We start from the raw sequence: 24,027 nt of genomic DNA on the forward strand, positions 1-24,027 counted from the left end.
ATGTTTCTAATTTAGTTAGTTAGGCAAAATTGTAATATATAAAGGCTGGAGTGACTGGATGTCTTACATAATAGCCAGAACACTATTTCCTGCTTTGCAGCTCTCTAACTCTGAGTTAGTCAGCAACTTGAAGGGTGGCCACATGGGACATAACTGTTCAGTGAGTTTGCAATTGATCCTCAGCATTCAGCTCAGATTCAAAAGAAACAGTTATGACCCATGTGACCCCCCCTCAAGTCTCTAATTGGTTACTGCCTGGTAACCAATCAGTAGAAACCAAGAGAGCTGCAAAGCTGGAAGTAGTGATCTGATGTTAGACATCCAGTCACTCCAGCCTTTATACATTACATTTTTGGCTAACTATATTAGAGACTTTTTTTTTTGCACGGTCTATCCATTGACCCAGTTTTTATTTTTATACTGAACAATTCCTTTAAAGCTATTTGTAAAAGTGCTATTGACATGAACATATGGTTATCTCTTTCATTTCTGGGCCCCGACTGTAAAACACTGTAACAGGAGTCAGATCTCTTTCAGGTATTCAATCTGCCGATGAGCAACATTTTTTCAGGAGTCAGAGCCAGGACTGCAGAGAATGTAAACAGCAAGACAACTACCGCCACTTTCAATAGCGATTAAATTCACAATTAACGTATACTATTGAAAATTTGTCATTAATGTATATTGGAAAGTTGCTTAGAATTGTATTTTCTCTCACTATGAAATGTGAAACATTAATGTGGAACCGGACATCTGAATTAGCTTTTAATTTTTTCTTTACCTTCTCTCAAATAAGAAAATTATACAGGTATGGGATCCATTATCCAGAAACCCATTATCCAGAAATCTTCAAATTATGGAAAGGCTGTCTCCCATTTTATCCAAATAATCCAAATTTTTAAAGATTTTCTTTTTCTCTGTAATAATAAAACAGTAGCTTGCACTTGATCCCAACTAAGATTTGATTAATCCTTATTGAAGCAAAACCAGCCAATTGGGTTTATTTAATGTTGACCAGATTTTCTAGTAGATTTAAGGTATGAAGATCCAAATTACGGAAAGATCCCTTATCCGGAAAACCCCAGGTCCCGAGTATTTTGGATAACAGGTCTCATACCTGTAGTAAGTATATAGTATAACGTTAGTGTATATATATATATATATATATATATATATATATATATATATATATATATATATATATATATATATATAGTGAATAAAGTACCCCCTCTTGTAAAATTTAAGGATATTATAATTTACCGAGGAGTTTCATGACCATATAAAAACACGAGGCCGAAGGCCGAGTGTTTTTATACAGGTCATGGAACTCCGATGTAACTTATAATATCCTTATATTTTAAAACTGGGGGTACTTTATTTATTATAATACACAAATTTCAGTGAGTCATGTGACAGAAATGACATCAGAACTCACCGTTTATAACTGATGACATCAGAACTCACAGTTTATAAGGATATAATTTACAAGATATTCATGGCTTTTGTGTATTATATATATATATAAACGCCTGGACTATTCACACCCATGCTGAATAGATTTATTCTAGCTGTTTTGCTCCTAGTGGATTCCACTCTATAGCACCACTCTGCTGACCTTTTTCAGACATACTTTTCAAATAAAATCAAGTATAAATGTAAATCAGCATGTTTTAGTATGCAACACCTTCATGGCAAAACATTACACTATCACTCATTCTAGAAATGGAGTATAATTTAAATTTTATTCCCTGCTATTTCTGGTACTTTAAGGTTGCCCTCTACCTACATTCGTAAGAAAATATAAAGAATTTGCAAATACAGGGTAGGCTTGCATAATCATATAGCAAATGGAGAGAGCCTCCCTATATTTAAGCAGCTGGACTGGTGTGTAGAAGAGAAATATATCAGAAAAATTAAATACGCCACTTGCATCTACAGTAAATTTCAAGAATAAAAAAAATTTCTTTACATGAAACAACAGCAACACAATAAACTTCATATTGTTATGGCCCCAAAGACCTCTTGAATTGTGCTGCATCGAGCAGAGAATGAAATACATGTCTTGCAGAGAATGTTGTTTTTAGAAGCATGAACTATTTATAATCCATATTCCAATTTGAGATTTCATACAGAGTACAATCAGGCTTAAAGCTCTCAATCCCTGCCTCCCCTCTGTATTCACCCTCCCTACACCAACTCAATTTATGCTGCTGTGTTTAAAAAATGAGTCCTTTACAGAAAGCACAAGCCATGTCCCCAACTCAATTACAATGATTACAATCAGAGGACAGTATGACATCCAGGGTCCAACAAACCCAAGCACTGAGCTAAACTCTAATAACACTGACATCAAAAGATGTTGTATCTGTAGCACCAGCTAAAGCAGAATAAAACTATATTTTTTACTTTAGAGTTAGACTATATGGTCCAAAGTATTCGAATACCTGCAAGTTCAACAACTCATTCTGAAACCAAGGCTATTAATTCGTAATTGGTCCCACCTTTGCTGCTGCTATAGAAGCTTCTACTCTTTTGGGATGAGTTTCAGAGTATTAGTGAGGTTGAGCACTGATGTTGGGGATCAGGCCTGGCTCACAGTTGGTGTTAAATTCATCTTACAGATGGGTTGCAGTTAAGAGTTTTGGGCAAGCCAGACCATGCTTTGCACACAGAGACACATCATACTGAAGCAGGAAAAGCCCTTCCCGAAACAGCTGCTTCATTGGGACCACAAAGGATTCCCTTTATCCCTGTAATAACAAAACAGTACCTTGCATGTGATCCAAACTATAATAAAATTAGTCCTTACTGGAGGCAAAACAAGCCTATTGAACTTATTCAATGTTTACATGATTTTTTAATTGAGACTTAAGGTATGAAATTCCAAATTCCCCGGAAAACCCCAGGTGCTGGGAATTCTGGATAACAGGTCCCATCACTGTATAGAAATTATAATACATACATATTAAAAGACATTATGCTAGGATTTAGGCAGGGAATTATATGACCACAAGACGGCAAGCTTCAAGTTTTCACTTTTATTCTGATTTATGGCTGCACTAATAGCTATGGGCATTGTACTAGTCCCAACAACATAAACTCTATGCTGGTCTATGAAGTTAGCTTTAAATCCCATGGCTGTGTGCTTTATGTACTGACTTTTTTGCCCAAGGTTATTTTCATGAATATATTGCATAACCCATACAGAACAGTGTGCACTTCAATCATCTAATCTGTGTGTTTAGTATTCGACACAAATAATTTGCAAATCCTTAAATCCCAAATCCAAATCGTTGAAACCTGCACAATCCATGAATTTGGCAGCACACAATAACACAGTTGTGTGTGTGTGTGGCCAGATTGAACCAATCTACCAGTATTACCATGTGACAATCGTAAACATTTACTTTTGCCCCCTTACAACCATTAAACACGCCAGAAAAAGTCATTAGAATAGACGCCTGAGACATGTTACATAGCCCTAAACCCAAGACTAATGAAGAACTTGAGTGGATTTGAATTATTTATTCTTCGAGTAAGAATATGGTGCAGCAAATTAAAGTGGTAGTTCAGCTTTAGGTTAACTTTTCTTACAGTGTCCAATTCCTACCAACTTTTTAACTGATCTTGACTTTTTATAATTTTTTTTAATTGTTTGATTTCTTTTTCTGCCTCTTTCCAGCTTTCACATGGGGGTCCCTGACCCCAGCAGCCAAATTAACTATTGCTCTGTGAGGTTAAAATTACATTATTTTCTTTTTATTATATATCTTTCTATTCAGGCCCTCTTTGATTTATATTCAAACCTGGCTGCTTTGGAGAACTGGACCCTAGCAACTAGATAGTTTCTGACATTCCAAAGTTGAAGAGCTGCTGAACATAAAAACTTCATAACTATTAAACCATTAAAAATATAATTACACTAAAAGATAATTTAAAGATGAACTAACCTTTAAAGGGGTTGTTCACCTTTGAGTGAACTTTTAGTATGATGTAGAGAGTAATATTCTGAGACAATTTGCAGTTGGTTTGTATATTTTATTATTTGTGGTTTTTGAGTTATTTAGCTTTTTATTCAGCAGCTCTCCAGTCTGCAATTTCAGCATTCTGGTTGCTAGGGTCCAAATTACCCTGGCAACCATGCACTGGTTTGAATAAGAGACTGGAATATGAATAGGAGAGACCTCAATAGAAAGACGAGTAATAAAAAGTAACAATAACAATACATTTGTAGCCTCAAAGCGCATTTGTATTTAGATGGGGTCAGTGACCCCCATTAGAAAGCTGGGAAAAGACAGAAGCAAAATAATTCAAAAACTATAAGAAAAATGAAGACAAATTGAAAAGTGGCTTAGAAATGTCCATTCTATAACATACCAAAAATTAACTGGAAGGTGAACCATCCTTTTAATAATAATTTGTCAAGCACAGCTGCATATCACCTTCTAAGTACCCAGGGTAAAACATTCATACTGTTCTTTTAAGAATAAGTACATGGTGTGACATAAAGGCATGTGGGCATCAGTATGTAAGTTCTCAGTATGATGGTGGGTATGTGCCAGAGGCTTCCCGCCTATGACTATTCAATGAAATATCGGCAAGGGTTCTGCTTGGCATTTACTTATATTTTCAAGGCACTGACACAATTCCATTAGCCAGAGAACATGGGCAGGGCTGCTGAGACATTATGTAAGCACAGGAAGGGGAGCCATAGGATACAGGACCTAAACAATAGCTATTTGTAATAAAAACGGGGGCTCGTGTCCAATACTTTAATAACATGACTGGCACAGACCCAGCAAACATTGATAAGCTGCACTGAGTTACAATGTCCATTTTGGTGACATTACCTTTGCTCACACTTTATGGAGGCACTGTCAAATATATGTAATTGGGTGTAAGTAAATGTAAAACACAAAAGCGAAATTTTATGAGAACTATATTTTTCTTGGTTGGAGGTGCTCAGATTTTTACAACCAGCAATAATTCCCCTTTCCCTTCTAAGCTAAACTAGCTCATGAAAGGTACAGTAATTTATCAGTGTTCCTTGTTAATGGAGACTTTATATCACTTCCAGAATACTAGTTGATATCATTATATGGAAAGCAGTCCCCATGAGAAAGAGAGGACATGATTAGTCTGTGTGCTACTAACAACCTGAATAAAAATGTAATATTTAATTACAGGAGACAAGGAGAACAAAACAAAAGTAGTCAGAGTGCTCGTCAGCATCCACATTCAATCATTCACTACCCAATTTACCGAAAAACACAAGATGTTGTTTATAATTACAATTCCTGGTTAATGGTGATTTAATATGAACTACATTCTACTGTATAAACTATGGCAGAATGTGAAACCAATTACCGATATGATACACAAGAGTTATGTTCCATGATCATTAGATTCACAGTGGTGTATGAGGCCGGATAGTAACACACGGAGAGCACAGAACAATCCATCTCTATACATTTGAATCCACAAAGAAACATATAAAGCACTATGCCATCTCCTAGGAGGGACAAAAAGAGTTACCATGTCCATTTTTGCGGCCGCACCCCCTAATTATCATGTTCCTTTTACAAAATGTGGCAGGTTATGAAAGTTTCTGTGATTTTTATGTTACTACAGTTTTGCTAATGAAGGTGAATTCCCTTTAAGCTGCAAGTCACAGTTTCCCCCAGGTGACTTGCTTATCTTAAATTGTTACAATTGTTTCTTTGCTTATTTTAAATTGTTACAAATGTATCTAAGTGCACCTGCCACATATTCTGGACTCTCTGTTAAAACCCAATTACGTTTTAAAAACATTAAGGGGCCCATTCACTCGAGTGAAGGAATAGAGGAAAAATAATTTGAATTTCGAATGGTCGAATATGGCTACTTCAACCATCTAATGGGCTACTTCGACCTTCGACTACAACCTTCGAATTGAAAGATTCGAACTAAAAATCATGCGACTATTCGACCATTCGATGAAAAATTTCTTCGATCCCCTAGTTCGCCACCTAAAACCTACCAAGGCCAATGTTAGCCTATGGGGAAGGTCCCCATAGGCTTCCTAACAATTTCCTGATCGAAGGAATATCCTTCGATTGATGGATTAAAATCCTTCGAATCGTTCGATTCGAAGGATTTAATCTTTCGATTGAACGATTATTCCTTTGATCGTTCGATCATAGGAATAACGGAAAATCCTTCGACTTCGATATTCGAAGTTGAAGGATTTTACTTTGATGGTCGAATAGCGAGGGTTAATTAACCCTCGATATTCGACCCTAGTTAAATGTGCCCCTATATCTTTTGTGGCTGTGAAGTGCAGGAGATCAAAGAGAAAGTCGGGACATTTCAGTAACAATCTGGGACTGCGGGTTGAGCTGCCAAAATCGGGACTGTCCCCTGAAACACGGTTGTTGGGAGGTATGCAATAAGGCAAAAAGTAATAAATACACACACAAATATTCTGAGAACAAATCTGTGCAGCCAAAGAGCCATTGCTGTGTACTTTGTCTATTTAACTGTGTTCATTCTTCTTACTTGCATATTGGCAAGAAAATGTATTAAAGCAAATGCATTAGGCAGCAAAAAGCCATAAAGTATTCACTCCTTTATTTTGTTTGCTGCAATTTTCTCTTTGGCTGTCATTTCACCAGTAATTTAATAGTTATTTTACCCATGGATGTACTTTTACAGCTTTTATTAACAGCCCTGACAGACTATGTTCATTCAGCGCATTTTTATTCTCATTGGGTTCCATAAAAGTGATCCCATGCTAACTGAAAACCAGAGTAGAATTTTGTTTTCCTAAGAGATGGAATACATAAGATTAGTAAATATATGCTGAGTGGGAAAATTGTAATGAAAAATCTTGAGGAGAAAACTACTTGTCTCATTGCCTCATATATTATTATGACAAAACACAATCAATGTGTGAGTATGATGGGCTAAATTAATGGGGAACAGCTGTTTCCCTGCACTCTGGCAGACAAAGTTCACATTATACAAAAGGAAGAAGGATTCTAAGGACAAATAAAACGTAAAAATACGGATGATACGAAGATGCAAGTCATTCTTACATAAAATAAAATATGTGGCACAACTCTCCGTTTTTCGAGGGACAGTCCAGATTTTGAAAGCTCAACCCACAGTCCCGGGTTTGTTACTTAAATGTCCCGACTTACTCTTTAATCTCCTGCACCGAACAGCCAGAAAAATATACAATGTTTCTAACTTAAACGACCAAACATCAACATTTTTAAAAAAATGTTTTTTGTATACTACTGAAAAAAACCACCAACACCAACACATATTAAACGTTAAAATTGCAAAGTCTTTATTTATAAATAACTTACCGAATCTTCAGAAAAGGCAACAGGGCAACGATCCATCGTGCAGCGCTCAATTTCTCCTATAAGAAATCGAGCGACGCACAATGGATCACCTGATTGCCTTTTCTGCAGAGGAGTGCAAGCGGAGATTAGTTATTTCTAATTAAAGACTTTGGGATTTTAATAGTTTAATATGTGTTGGTGTTTTAAACAAACTTTTTAAAAAAAAATATTTTATGTTTCTGATCCTTTAATTGGCTTTTGGCAGAGAGCCCAGAATACATGGCAGGTGCACTTAGATACATTTGTAACAATTTAAGATAAGCAAAGATATAATTGTAACTATTTAAGATTCGCAGGTCTCTTGGGGAAACTGTGACTTGTTGCTTAAAGGGCAATTCACCTACATTAGCAAAACTGTAATAACACATTAAACCACAGAAATGTTTTCAAACTTTCATAACCTGCCAAATTGTGTAAAATGAACATGGTAATTAGGGAGGTATCCACAAGAATGGGTGTGGTCAAAACATTTTCGCCACACTCCGCGCGGCAAATATTTTTGTCCCCCTTTCTATTTCTAAAACGTTGGGAGGTTTGGGTTGGTGTAAACCCCATGAATAAAGAGACATTTCCTCCTGCAGCCGGAAAATAGTAAAAACAATTAAGTGCATAATTGGTTATAAACCACTTTTTGGGTGCCACAGCTGATTCCCTGATTTAAGTCGGGTCCCCACCCTGCTGCACAGCATAGAAATCTCTTATACATTATACAGGCTGGGAAGATTACATTCTGTTTGCATTCAGTTCTCATTGTTAAGGTCCCCATAGACGCAAAGATTTCTCTTGCCGAATGATCGATTTTAGCGAACTCCGACCAATCCTTCGAAATTATCGTGCGGTTAGTGGGATTCGAACGATCGTACATCTTACGATTTTTCGGATCAGTCTGGTTAAAAAATCTTTATCGGTCCCAGTGCAATCTATCTATGTTTGCAGGGACAAGCAGGCAGCTACCCTTTGTTTTCCTGGCAATTGTTAGTTAGTATAACAGAAAATGTCGGATCAGGTGGAAAAGAGAAGAAATGGTAAAAAGGTCCTACTGTGTTTCTTGGGTTCTTAAGCAAGAATTAAAAAAAAAAATCCACATAAATAAAATTGAATTAACCTCCATTAAATATTACTATATTTATAAGGACCTTAGTTGTATAATTACTCAACAACTTATGTGAAATAGATACAAGTTAAAATAAATTTACAGTATATGCTTTCAACAATTCTTTATAGTATTAAGGGGATATAGTTCAGGTGTGGCCAGCATACTGATGTAGGCTGTACTTTAAGTGGATTTATCATATCAGGGCCTACTACCTAAAGCATAATAAAAATATTACTGAACTCTGGTGATTGGGAAAAAGACAATTCTGGTTCTCATCCTAACCAAATCTAAAGCCTTAAAGACTTTAAAAGACTGGGCAAATACAGATGACAGAAGATTCAATATTTGCATCTCCATTTGAATATGCAAATTGTGTTTGTAAGTGGCAAAAACTTTGGTAAAAGGTTCAGAATCTGGCCGAATGCAAATGAATTTGGTGTCTCCCTACTTCATAGCATTGCACTAAGAAAAAGAATATATTGATGTATTTAAAGGAACAGCACCCATTTCCCAACCAGTTTTATTTTAACTCAGACAAATCTCTGCTGCTGTAATCTACTGATCATCAACTCAAGATCTACCCATGGGCACCTTAAACTGGGGGGAGTTTTATAACCCACCTAGAATGCTTCAGGGCTCCATTAGTTTTAATGTGTCCAAGGAAATCACTGGGCCACAATATTTCAAAAGTTGAACATCTATTTAACATCTATTTAAGTCCTGGTAAGACGTGTAGTGTTGAATAGAATTTTTTTTTTTTTATAAATGTAATAAAATAACTAGCTCTAAAACAAAACCACAGCCGCTAAGATATAGAACACCAAATAATCCACATGTAATAATAATCAGAATAACTGTCCACACTTAAAACAAAAAAAAATAAAAAATATATATTTTTGCCTTCAGACCCACTTTACAGGTGAAAAGCAAAATTATATTTGTCTATGTATGTCAGTGGCAAAACTAGGCGTTAACTGGCCCCTCAACAAAATCTTTTTAGGCCCTTCACCTACAACAATCAATTAGAAGACAAAATCCTTTGCACACATATATTAGTTATTAGTCAAGACCTTTATTAGGCCCTCAGAGAGAGAGAGAGAGGAGGAAAGAAATAGAGAGAAATGGTATTATACTAACCAGTCTCCTGTTGCTTGTTTAACCTTAGGCGTCCTCCTATAAGCATTCTTCGTTATCTACTGTAAATGCCAACCCACTGAGCCTCATTCACCCCTTCCATGAAAATATCCCAGCAGTGCAATAAAATCCCAGTTTTAAGAAGGTGCTAGAGGATGGCAATGCTGAAGAGACCGCTTCTTTCCATAAAATGGTATGGAGACGCCACATGTTGCTCATATAAGACTGCCCACCCCAGCCAGACGTAAGACACCACATAAATAAAGAAATTAGAGCTTTGTGTGCATGCACATCTCTATTCAATTGATTTCAGAAAGACTTTGACATATTTTCTGCCTCCCTTTGTTCAGGACACGGGCTCAGTAAATACATAAAGCATGAATTCAAACTGTAAGCCAGAGAACATCAATTGTGTTAATACAGCAGTGTCCTGCATTAACATCTACTCTGCCGAATGGTCTGGCTGGTTTTATGCACTGTGTTAAATTAAGTGTCTCATAAGAGCCCAGCAGATATTCTTTTAAAAAAAACCAGAGAATATGGTATTTTATAGGCATCATCTAAAGATTACTAGAATATAAAAATACAGATAAATAACATAGTATTTACGGGTTGGAATTAACAACAACCCGTGTGCATTCACAGCATCAAAACTTCATCTCCCTGAAGGTGCATTGCAGCATTGGACAGAATTGATTTAGTGGAAGACTTCTATTAACGAGAGTGCTTTTCTCTTGTACTCGTCCCTCCCATAGTTATAATCTATCATTTAAGCCGCTGAGAGCCAGGACTGGTGGAGTGATCAAGGAGCACTGGTTTTTATTCAGCTAATATACAAACCCCCAACTTCCCACAGCAATACGGTGTCCTGGTTAATGCTGGAAGTCAATGTCCCTTTCATTTCTTACACACTACGTGAGAACAAAAAATGATCTTGTTGGTGGGTTGGTCCAAGCCTATCCTGAATATGTGTGTGCATACAAAATGTTTCATCAACTTATGTGTATGGTACAGCACAGTTTACAGGGGAGAATGTCCAAATCTGCTTGGGAACAACTTTGTGCAGTATCATTATACTATGAAGTAGGTGGAAAACAGTATCGACAACAGTTAGATAAAGAGCAGGCCCTAAGAAATCTGTAGAAGGCAATAAGATACGGCCAGTGAGAATTCGAACCTGAAAATGTGATACTTTAGAATTGTATTCTGCCTTGTAGAGAAGTAATTCTGAGAGCGTCATGATCAAGAACAAATGTTCACACACCAACTATGAAGATTTTCATTCATCCAGGTCATGGTATATCTAGTATAGGTAATTCTAAAACAACTGGACTTGCTGAGTAGTCATTGAAGACGTTTCGCTACTCATACGAGCAGCTTCTTCAGTTCAACTGAAGAAGCTGCTCGTATGAGTAGTCAAATGTCTTCAATGATTACTCAGCAAGTCCAGTTGTTTCAGAATTACCTATACTAGATATGCTCAAACATTATTCAGGAACACAGGTTCTGGATCAAGGTTCCAATGCAATGGTGAGGTCTCAGAAAAAGGCTGTCTTGGTCATAAAGGTACACAGGATAATAAGTCAGCACTCCATAAACAGTCTTTTTTGGTGCATGTCCCCGGCTGCCACCAACAGCAGAAATTCAGGAACATTTTGCAAAATAGACAGCACCCAACAGGAATTTTCTTAAAAAGCCTTTATTTGAAGGGCTTTATTCAGACGAAATACAGCAACGTTTCAGGCTTACATTAGCTTGAGGAAAGGCTAATGAAAGCCTGAAACATTGCTGTATTTTGTCTGAATAAAGCCCTTCAAATAAAGGCTTTTTAAGAAAATTCCTGTTGGTCATAAAGGTACACAAAGAAGTAATTTGCAAATCTTCAGCCATAATTACAGTGAGGGTGAAAGCCTGTCATTTCTGGTTTTGAAGCATGCAAGAACAATGCTACTACATTTCTTGTGATAAGAAAGGCTTTTTGGGCACCTTTTGGTCCTTCTCACCCCAAACATTATTAGTATTTTTGTTGGGTTTCTCTTGGGATTTTGATTATTTTTATAATCAATGAGCATACTCTGTGGAGATATTTTTGAGACAAGATTCAGGTGGATGTAAAACCCATGCATATAATGTTCGGGGTAGAGGGATCAAGGTGTTTGTTAGAATGTAATGTAGCTATGCTCAATGCATAGTCTTACCTACTTTTATGTGAAGGCAACTTGAAGAGCATTACTGCTCTGCACCTGATTGTGAAATCTCAGCACTAGACCAGTGTTGTCAGCTCAGAGCACTGACAGTTTTCTAGTTCTCAACTCTGAAGCCATCTTCATTTCTAAAAACGAATACACAGGGTCTGTCTCCGATTAAGAACAAAGTCCTCTATGTTTAAATAATAAAAATTAAGGGAGTATGTATTTATTTTTATATTTTCTAGTGCTGAAAAATGGTTCATGAAGTCACAGTGACCCTCTTCTTCCTTGAGGTCCCATTAAAAAGCACTTCAGAAGTCTATCTATCTATGATCTTTATTGTGATAGTGGTAAACTGGTGGGTTGCTACTTGCATGCTCACAGCTACTCCTTCTTTAAAAAGCTCCACAATATATAAGCAGTACCAGGTTAGAGAGTGATAATAGGATGTCTTTAGTTCACTGTTTATTTCCAGTAGATTATATGAATTTAAGATATAGAAATATTTTATTCTTCCAAGACCCCTGTATATTCAAAGCAAGTCTATGGGGTATATTTATCAAAGAGTGAAGTTAATAGTGAAGTTCCACCACTAGAGTGAAATTATGCCACTCTCCATTCATTTCTATGGGATTTTTATAGGCGTATTTATCAAAGGGTGAACTTTCACTTTCACCCATTGATAAATACACCTTTCAAAATCCCATAGAAATGAATGGAGAGCTGCGGAATTTCACTCTAGTAGAGGAACTTCACTCTTTGATAAATTTACCCCCTTGTATCTGATCTTATGGTTAGATACTTAACTGTGATAATTGTGCCAATATGGCATGACTGGGGTGGTAGGCATGGTTCACTGACTAGGACTACTTTTTAGCACATTTAGCAAATGTCTATTGCTGGTAATTAGGCTCTGTACTGAATATGTGAGTTATGATCTCTAATATACGAGTCTTCTGACCGTGGAGTTTTATGATCTTTACATAGAGATTTGTCTGTTGCCATGTGCCCTTTTATGCTAATGCAACTATTAGAACACTTTTTTTTATTATCTTTTAAAATCTATGCATTAATAACACAGAGTTGTACAAAGCATCAAAAAGATGTAATAGTTTTCAACCAACACATGTACATAAGTTGGTCATAAAATAAAACCAAGAGGTCTGAGCTCAGCTTAGAACAACCAATTTTGCCCTTGCAGGGCACCACTTCAAATCAGGAAATGCATTTAAAATAGAGCTTTTCTTCTCTAGAGCTTCTCCACAGCATAAACAGCCAAACTTTAGCTAGAAATCTATTGCAGGAAAAACTTCCAACCATTAATCATACTAGAGTACATTAAATGTTAGAACACATTTCACATTTTATCTGTTTCTATGCTTTATACCCAGGGCCGGGACAGGCCTGGAACTGAACATTTTAATAACCTGTTTTCTCCGGTTTTAAAAGATAAAATTAAATAATACAATATTAACAGATACTGTGATCTCTGCTAAACATTATGCATCTATCTATCTATCTATCTAATAAATATATATATATATATATATATATATATATATATATATATATATACACACGTATATATAGGCACACTCTACATACATACAGACAAACTGGGGGGAAAATGATTTTAACACATTAGCACAAAACAATTTACATATTAATACTGTTGTGAAGTCCTTTTTTTCCCTGTGCCTGCAGGTTCCAGGATTTAAAGATGAACCTGGAGCTCTTATCGCTAATTCTTAATCTGGCTCTGCTAATGCTCAATGTACAACTTATGTCTCTTAAGAAGAATTCCATGCATAGCAAGAGTAATCTTAAGAACTGATTTGTGATTTATATAGGTTCCTCCAGCCGAGGCCGAATGACGGGCAGCTGATAAAATAGGATCTTTCACATACATTGAATACTGTACATTTCCAATTCAAGTCAGTGAAATGACTAGGGTGCAATTACTTAAGCTCTCTAGCTAATACTTGAGGCCAAAACCACAAAAAGTGCTCATATATACAAATATACTAGTTACTGTTATTACTGTTAAAATATGCTGAATATTATATTGCTTTCAGTTGGGCTGCAACAATCAAGTCAAACTGAGCTGTGATATCCAGTGGCTGTTCTGGGCTCTCTGCTAAAAGCCAATTAAGTGAGAAACTTTGTTTCTTTTTCTGGCTGTTCAGTGCAGAGAAAATAGGGACTTTCCAGTACAAATGAGGGACTGCAGGTTGAGCTGTCAAAAGAGGGACTGTCCCTCCGAAAAAGGGACACTTGGAAGGTATGCTGTTCTTAGATCTACCAGGGAGCTGTTAACTTGTGTTACAGAGTTGTAATCTGGTTACCTTCACATTGTTCTGTTAGGCTGTTGGGGGGAAAGGGAGTGGGTGATATCACTCCAACTTGCAGTACAGCAGTAAGTCGCATGACTGGGGGCAGCTGGAAAACTGACAATATGCCTAGCCCCATGGCAGATTTTCAAAATATATTCTTTTTTGAGAAATGGATTTCAGTGCAGAATTCTTCTGGAGAAGCACTATTAACTGATGTGTTTTGAAAAAAAAAAATTTCCCATGACAGTATCCCTTTAAAGATTGCAATAAATGATGCAGTTCCAGACTTATACAAGTGTTTTTAGACTTTTGGGTTCAAGCCCAAGTTTGTTGCCAGTTATTTAATAAAACTCTAACACACACCAAGGTTACAGATGCATAAAACTTTGTTATATAATCACAGCAATATCAGTAAAATGTCCCAAATGTTACCCTAACTGGCCTTCGGCCTGAGATATAATCTGTTAATTGCTTTGGGTTGAGGAATCTCTACCTTATTAAGGACCTAATGGGAAGCAATACCTGAGATGTAAAATCCAGTTTGAGGTTTTTTTTTTAATCACTTTTCCTATTTCTTTGGACCATGTAATTTTCCTTGACAAATAATTCTCATTTATTCTATGCTTAATTTTGCCTAATTCTTGCAAATAACTAATTATATTGAAAAAAAAGTCAGGGTTATGGTTTGGAAACACATCTAATTTAGTAATCCCCTAAAAGTTATATAGAAACATTTTAACTAAAAATATATTAGAACATTTCTGTGCAATAACCTTTATATGCCATCTTAATCCATTAAATCGGAATATATTTCTATGTATAAAAGTTCACAGATCATAAAAAGGCAAATCAAAAGAATGTAGCAATGGCATGATGTTGCTTAGTAGGCTATATTTACATTAAACTGTGCTGCTGAGCTACTGCCTGAAAAGGCACAGTATTGCCTTTACGGCTAGCATTGGGATGCTGTGATTTACAGAGATTTAGTAAATTAAAGGACCAGTAACCATATATTTTTTAAAATTTGTTAGTATAGAACGAAAAAAAAACCACAAAGACAAATTAAACTTTTAAATCGCTAAGTCTATATTAAGAGATAACTTGCTGAAACTCTGCTTGCGCTCCTCTTCAGAAAAGGTGACGGCGACGATCCATCATGCGGAGCTCGATTTACCCTCCCTGGCTATCTCCTATAAGGAAGGCAGGGAGGAGAAATCGAGCGCCGAACGATGGATCACTTTTTCTGAAGAGGAGTGCAAGCGGAGTTTGGATAAGTTATTTCTAACTGATTTAAAAGTTTCATTTGTCTTTGTGTTTTTTTTTCCCATTCTATACTAACGAATTAAAAAAAATTGATGTTACTGATCCTTTAACAGTTTCAGTTAACTGCAGATGCATTTATATATATTTTCAGAGCAATTGCACAATGTACCAATATCTACCAAGACAAGCAATTAAACTTAAACTGTGCTTCAGAACGTCAGCCAATGCTCCAAACTTACTAAATATCAAATCTTACACTGAAGCCATTTTTATATAGAAGGTCAATAACTTGAAATGTGTTTTTGTAGTGTGCTCATTAAATACTCATGCGTATTCAATGAGCACACTGCAATATTTGTATGACATTTTGTACAGCTTCAAGTCTTTTGGGGGTGAAATGTACCAGCTCCTCACACTGAGAGTGATTTTATCTCTTTAAGGGCTGATCAGGCACAAGCTGTAAAGGTAAACTGTAGAGGGAAAATGATGCAAACGAAAGGGAAATACTGTAGGAAAAGTATTTTTGGCAGAGAAGACGAAACATACATTTTTGGTCAAAGTTCAAAGCAATGTATGTGCTGCAAATCTAAATTTGCCCACACCTCAAACACAGCACACTTATAGTAAGGTAAGGTGGTGGAAGCATCATTCCGTGGGACTGTTTATCATCAGCATGGGCTGGGCATTATGATAAAACGGAAGAAAAAGTGTGCTAAATATAAGGAAATACTATAAGAGAAACTGCGCTCTTCTAAAGGACATTTTCCTCACAAGGCCACAATAACATATGTATAGGCTCAAGAACAGAAAGCTTAATTCCTTCAGTCATGCCTTGTTGTTGAGGTTGTTTAGGTTGTTGAGGCAAGTCAGATGTCACTTGTGCATTTACCTCAACAACCTAAAGTAATTATGCCTGGAAGGTTGGACACAAATTCCCTCCAAAACAATGTGCAACGCTGGTACAGAACATAGAATCTATGGCTTCCCATAAAAAACCCCATAACTTAATATACTTGTTTAACCTATGTAACTGCACAGGGCACCACATAGCAGAAAAGCAGTGAACTTCTTCCTTCCATATGTGTCTAGCAACAGAATTAAGCCTTAAGCTGTTAGTGGTTAGCGGAACACACAATATTTTTGGCTCAGGACAACATTTAACCTAAGGCCAGCAGTGATTCCCTCATCTATTTCTTAAGATTTATTTAACATAATCCAGTGTACCTATATAGTTAATGCTAATCTAACGCTAAAACTTTCTTCTGTATGGATTGGTTACCTGTCTCACCTGGAGATATGGGGGATGCGCTGTCTTGGGACAAAGTGGTCCAGCTTGAATCTTCATCACTTGGAGCCAGGTTCTGGATTCGGTGTAGGGCACAGTCAGTCTTTGCACCAGTTTTTGGGTGGTCTTTCTTAGTCTCTGGGCTAGATGATACAGAAGGGCTTTCACTATCCTCAGGACTAGATTTACTGTTCTGTTTAGATGGCAGCAGATCCCCATTGGTAAGATTTTCCGGTTCTTGAATATTAATCCATGTTGAGTTCTCCTCCTCTACAACATGCCCGTTGCTTTGCTCCAGATTTATGGAGGTATCCAAGTCTGCATAGTAATTGAGAAAACTCTTGGCTCTTTTAGGAATCAATGGTAGAATTTCAGCACTTTCTGAGTCATCTGGGATCTCTTCTTTCCCTTCTAGTTTCTCTGAGATTCTGTTTACAGTATCTTCTAAACTCAAATTTTTATTTTGGTCTTGAAGCCCATTTTCAACAGCTTTCCTCATCTGATTTTCCCCATTCTTTACTATCTTAATGTTTGGAGAACTGTTTCCCAGGAGAGGCTGAGATGCAGGGTCAGACAAGCCCATAGCTGCCTGGATATTTGTCAATGCATATTTTCTCCTGCATTTTGGTGGAGTGATGCTCTTTGTTTCAACGTGCTTTAGGTCTGAATTCAGTAGCTCATTGTGGGAAGAGCGCAATTTCAAGGTATTTGGTGGGCTAACAGGAGCATTTCGATTCACAATGTCCGTGGCGCTGTGGCTTGCCATAAAAACTGGAAGTGTTTCCACACTTGAATCGACTATGAAGAAACATTGAGAGAGAAGTTTAGGAGGCATGCTTTTAATATGAGAGAATTACACTGTCTCCTAACTGAACTGCTAACTAGACTTGTGCGATATAGCATGGGTAAGTAATATATGGGGAGGCACATTTATCAATGGTCGAATTTCGAATTCATGTGAGTTTTTTTTTAAATTCCTTTAAATTCAAATTTAATTGAAATTTGATTTGGGGGTTATTTAATAAAAAATCTAATATCTAAAACTCACACTCATTTTACTGACTCAAAAACTTGAATCTAATTCAAATCGAATTAGACTAAACTTGATTCAAGTTTTTTCTCCTAAAAACATTTTGATTTCCTTCTTTAGACATCACAGAAGATTGCAATGTATATTGATATATATAACAGAATGGACTACATTTATAAACCCTAATAAAAGAAAACAACTTGATAGCTTTCCTGGACATGTACAAATGGCTGAAGGATGCATGTTGTAGCTCTGAGATATCTGAAGAGCTGAGAGATGCCTCTCCTCTTTGTCATCCTCTGTTCTTTAAACTAATTAGTGGTATAGCCTATGCATTATAATATGGGTTGGTCATTTTTAAAAGCCATCTGCCAAAGAAATGGAAAACTCTGGTCACTTCCTATAGAAATTTCATTTTAAAGCCTTACATAAAATATTCAAAGAAACCCCCAAAATGTTCAGTAACATAAACATCAGCCTGTGTTATTATTAAGGGACAAAATATTTGATTTGAGCAAAATACTGGTATTTATTATGGAGTGTCCGCCATTTTCTGTAGCGCTGGCAACATCTATTCATCCATACTAAGTTGCCCTCCCCCACCAGTAATATATATTTTTAAATAGATTATCATGGTTTGTGGAAAAACTGCTGGATTTTGCAGTGTAGAATAAGCGATATAGTAGTTGTTTGTTGCCTCGTCTTTTAAGCGACTATCAAAATGAGCAAGCAGGCGTTTTTGATTTGAGCACTGGTTCCCCCTACCAACACCAGGCCTGCCCTAAGCAGCATATTTCCTGTGTCTGTTAAGGTGGATATACCGTATATACTATAAGAAACTCTTGTTTTGCAAGCTCACCAAGCAAGCAGATCTTTCCCTGATATGCCCACCTTGCAATATCTGACCAAAAATCGTCAGATGTTGATCGGCAGGTTTAATTTTTAATTTTCCAGTCAGATCAGGGACTGCATTGGCCAGTTGATGTGGTCCTCACTTCAACTGCTCATATGGCCACCTTAAAGGAAAACTATACCCCTCAAACAATGTCTCCATAAAAAGATACTGCATAAAAAAGCTCATATTTTTCTAGTAGTATGTGCCATTGGGTAATCATATATAGAAAAATGTCATTTTAAAAAATAAGGGCAGCCCCCTGGTATCGTATGATTCACAGTGCACACAAACAAACCTTATTGCGGATGCAACGTTTCGGGGCGTGACCCCTTTCTCAAGCATGCTTGAGAAAGGGGTCACGTCCCGAAACGTTGCATCTGCAATAAACGAGCAAGGTTTTACCTGCTGAAATTACCCATGTTGTGCCGGTGTGTCCTGTTCCTACGTTGTTTCTGAGGTTGCCCATTCCCTCTAGCATCGAGCACCTGGGAGTCGCTGAAGTCTGGACGGCCAGGGTGTGCGAGTGTAAGTCTTTCTTTTCACACTAACAAACCATACATGTTAGATCACATGAGGCAATTTATAGACAGAGTTGTGTCTTTTGCTTCCACACTAATTCCTGTTACAGTTAGAGTTGTAGTATTTCTGGTCAGGTGATCTCTGAGGCAAAAGGGGATATTTACTTAAATATATATTCCAGTTTGGAACTTAATATAATCTGTTGCTCAAGTACTCATTTTGGGGGTATAGTTTTCCTTTAAGGTGGGCGATATCGAGCTTAATCGGATTGTTGGCCCTAGGCCAAAAGGACCCACATCTGCAATCATGTATGGCCACCTTTACACTGGGCTGTCATTGGCACAATACATCAATGGGCTGGAGTACTGTTTGGATTAGTATTTCAGTTAGGGATGCTCCCCAAATCCTTAGCGAAAGATTAGGCAGAATACCGTACTGAATCCTAATTTGCATATGCAAATTAAGGGTGGGAAGGGGAAAACATTTTTTACTTCCTTGTTTTGTGACAGAAAGTACAGAAACTTAATTTCCCTCCTGTCCCTAGTTTGCATATGCAAATTATGGTTCGGATTTGGTTCGGCCAGGCAGAAGGATTCGGCCAAATCCGAATTCCTGCTGAAAAAGACCGAATCCTGGCCGAATCCCGAACCGAATCCTGGATTCAGTGCATCCCTAATTTCAGTCTGTAGAAGTACTACACTGCACTCAGTCCAGTGTGGCTGAAAAAAACAGCTCACTCTGGATTAATAACTGTGTTGCTCTTCATTACTAGTGATAATGACACAAGCCTATCAATTGTAGAAACATGCCAGTATCACTTTAATAAAGCTAAGGAGAATTGTCAGCCTTACCTTTTGTATGATTTAGTGCTTTAACTAAAAATTAAAGTATTCAGAGAATACATGTTCTGTGCATACTGTATCCATGCCCTACCCTACCTAAAACATGGTATATTTTTTAATTGTAACATACTATACATATACATTTTTAAGCAGCATAGCCTATTTATTATGCAAGAAGCACAGCAGTATACATATACAGTACATTTGGTGTTCTTTGCATTGCTTGGTGCTTTTGGTACAGAAAGGTTAACTGCTAACTGCCTTTAACAATCCTGAGTTAAAATGTGTGGTTTAGCTCAGTTTTAGCTGCAAGGCTTATATGGTAGACCAACACTAATGAGAATAATAAAATAAAACAGAAAAACAAGCAAAGCAGAAATAATAAATAACCAAAAACATACAAATGAACATGAAGGGATGTAAAGGACACTGCTTGCTCTTAGAATCACAAATAATAAGGGAATCTAACCTTGCAGGATGTCAGACATGGCTCAGAAGGGCGCCAGCAATGGATCAGGATATAAGGTTAGAAATCTGAAAAGAGGGATGATTAAAGAAAAATTAAAACAAAAGAAAAACTTGGTCATAGCAGGGATGGGTAACTAAAATGGAGAAGTAATTCAAAAACATAATCCAATGAATTCAGTTCAGCATTTCCATCTGCATGGGGCTGTTTTTTTCCATCATTTTAAAGCGATACTAGCACGAGTTTGGCAGATCAGTTTATGAAAGCAGGGTTACCCCCCTTTTCTGTAATAAAATATATTAGCATTCTTAAAGGGATGCTGTCATGGGAAAAAAAATTCAAATGACATGGGGCAGCTGGGAAATTGACAAAATGTCTAGCCCCATGTCAGATTTCAAAATTGAATATAAAAAAATCTGTTTGCTCTTATGAGAAATGGATTCAGTGCAGAATTCTGCTGGAGCAGAACTATTAACTGATGTATTTTGAAAAAGACGTGTTTTCCGATGACAGGATCCCTTTAACGTTCTTAAATGTGTATACACTTAGGGGCAGATTTATCAAGCGTCGAAGTGAATTTGAGGGAATTTTCTAAGAAAAAAAATTTGAAATTCAAAGTAATTTTTTGGATACTTCGACCATCGAATAGGATACTACGACTTCGAATTTACTTCGACTTCAATTCGAGGTAAAAATCGTTAGAATATTCGACAATTCGATAATCAAAGTACTATCTCTTTAAAAAAACTTCGACTTCAATACTTTGCCTTTACACATCGAATAAAATCTAAGTCTTTACACATTGAATAAAAATCGTTCGATCGTACGCTAAAATCGTTCGATTCGATTTTTATTCAATCGCAGGATTGCCAAATTTGCTGAAAAAACTTCAAATTCGATATTCAAAGTTTTTTATTTCGATGGTCGATTTTCAAATTTTTTTTTTACTTCGAAATTCGACCCTTGATAAATCTGCCCCTTAGGGACAGATTAATTATAATTTGAGATTCTCACCAGAGAAAAATTCATTCACTTTCTGTTCATTCCTATGGGATTTTTAGTGCGGTCTAATATTATGTTATAATACACAAAAGCCATGAATATCCTGTAAATTATATCCTTATAAACGGTGAGTTCTGATGTCATCAGTTATAAACGGTGAGTTGTGATGTCATTTCTGTCACGACTCACTGAAATCTGTGTATTATAATAAATAAAGTACCCCCAGTTGCAAACTATGAGGATATTAGAAGTTACCTCGGAGTTCCATGACCTGTATAAAAACACTCGGCTTTTATATGGTCATGAAACTCCTCGGTAACTTATAATATCCTTATATTTTACAAGAGGGGGTACTTTATTCACTATTTGTTAACAACAGACTCCTACACCCAGGCATGTAACCTTGTTTAATGGAGTCCACAAGAGGAGCAGCGTGGTTGGCCCAAACCAGGGTATCAGCACATCATTTATATATATATATATGTATATTACAATTTGACACATACAGTCAAACTCAGATGAACTGTAGGGCAACGTTTTAGTACATTTGCTAAACTTATGTAGCAGCAGCAGGTGCTCCCATGATCGGAATGTGAGCTTTCAGGCACACACTGCTTATGGTTACAGTATACATGGAAGTATAAATGTCACCTGGTATGACAGACAGCCAATAGGTTTTAGCTCAATGTTTTGCTAAATCCCTTTGTCTATTTTAAAATAAAAGTACGTACTTGATATAAGGTTTCCCAACTATGAAGAATAAACCTTTTCTCCGCCAGAAGGCACCCAGTAACTTGGTGTCGTTTTTCCAAGCACACAGAAGAGATGGAAGGGATCTGAAGAAGAATTTGCTGAAGGAAATGATTCATTTCTAACCTTATACACATCAAACAGTCTTACAGAGGAAGCTGTGCTTCCTATTCATAGAACATGACTAGTACTTTCATTAATTCTGGTACGGCCACACACAAAAAACTATCCAGAGTTTCAGGCCTTGACTTGAAGCAATTAAGTATCAGGAAGTGAAGACTGGGAATGTAAGAATGGATATTAATAGACCATTTTATATTTTCGTAGTCTCAATTTCGACTGTTTCAGGGAATACAGTATTCAGCACCAGAACTGCCTAAAATTGGTTATAATTTGAAAATGTAACACAGTACATTAAAGTATAGTAAAGTATTTGTATCCCTGTTGCCCGAAATCATCTTCCACTGTCCGTTCTCACTGTCCAAGTTAGAGATATTCAAAGAACATATTATGGCTATTTACAGTCAATTCAATCACAGTCAATGCGATGTTGGCAACATTGCATAATGCAACCATCAAACAAAGAAGAACGTTTTCCACAAAAGATACAGCCACAAATCTCCTACATCTTCCCAAAGATTAATAAAAGAAGTGTTAAGGGTTGGGATTACCATTAAGTGCCTTGTTAGTTCTCAAACATTTCTATGACTAAATCAAGAGCAGTCATCTCAGGGGGTCGTAGCTATTTAGTCTGAGCAGCACTTATATATCTGGTGAGGCACAATAGTGGTATGTAAATAATGCTGTTCCTCTGAGCAGCAGAGTATGGGTGGGCTGCAACACAACTCCTCCTGACTTTCATTCACTTGCAGACAGACAGTGGGAGTGCAAAGATTTCCTTGAAATAAATGTGGTAGGGAAGGTGGCAATTATCAATAAAAAAAATTCTTATCTTCTTATAATTATAATAATTAATATTTTATTTATGTTATTAATTTAAAAGAACACTGTCATGGGAAAACTTTTTTTCAAATGCATCAGTTACTAGTGCTGCTTCAGCAGAATTCTGCACTGAAATCCCTTATCAAAAGAGCAACAGATTTTTTTTATATTTCATTTTGAAATCCGACATGGAGCTAGACATGTTGCCAGATTCCCAGGTGCTCCCAGTCATGTGACTTGTGCTCTGATAAACTTCAGTTTACTGCTGCACTTCAAGTTGGAGTCATCTCACCCCCCTCAGCAGCCCATCAGCAGAAAAATGGGGAGGTAACCAGATAACAACTTTCTAACACAAGATAACAGCTCCCTGGTAGATGTAAGAACAGCACTCAATAGAAAAAAATCCAGGTCCAGCTGCAACTCCTTCAGTTACATTGAGTAGGACAATAGCCTGTCAAAAAGCAGTTCCATAGCGCAGCACTGGCTCTCTCTGAAAGCACATGACCAGACAAAATGACCTGAGATGGCTATACACCAATATTACAACTAAATAAATATATACTTGTTGGGTTAGGAATGAAATTTTACATGGTAGAGTGAATTATTTGAAGTGTAAACAGTGTCATTTAGGAATAAAAACTTTGAGTACAGTTTAGAAATTCCTGTAGTAAATACACATTTCAAAATAATTTTTCCCATAAACCATATTTCCATATTTTTTCCCATCATTTTCCCTATTTCCATCCTCTTTAATTACATGTAATGCATAGTTTTATATTTTTTCTTTATTTTTTTTTATTTTTTAAAAACAAAAAGAAAAAAAGATTCACAGCTTAATATACCATGTCAAATATGTATACCTATTTCCAGACAGTGCTTGATACTAC

The 24,027-nt window shown here is 36.7% G+C and overlaps 1 protein-coding gene across 14 annotated transcripts in view; it reads right to left on the bottom strand.

Moving 5' to 3' along the window:
- apbb2.L (amyloid beta precursor protein binding family B member 2 L homeolog) overlaps positions 1–24,027 on the bottom strand; it is a 166,200-nt gene that overhangs the window by 79,481 nt on the left and 62,692 nt on the right. For 7 of the 14 annotated variants that reach the window (XM_018229369.2, XM_018229328.2, XM_018229377.2 and 4 more), the window contains exon 4: positions 16,689–17,492. In XM_018229369.2, the coding sequence (XP_018084858.1) occupies positions 16,689–17,492 (804 nt within the window). Of the gene's footprint in view, positions 1–16,688; positions 17,493–19,021; positions 19,039–20,449; positions 20,515–24,027 lie in introns of those variants that run through there. The other 7 variants (XM_041588610.1, XM_041588580.1, XM_041588578.1 and 4 more) reach the window with 3 other exon arrangements.

The sequence above is a fragment of the Xenopus laevis genome, chromosome 1L (genome assembly GCF_017654675.1).
Source record: "Xenopus laevis strain J_2021 chromosome 1L, Xenopus_laevis_v10.1, whole genome shotgun sequence".
NCBI classification, from domain to species: domain Eukaryota; kingdom Metazoa; phylum Chordata; class Amphibia; order Anura; family Pipidae; genus Xenopus; species Xenopus laevis.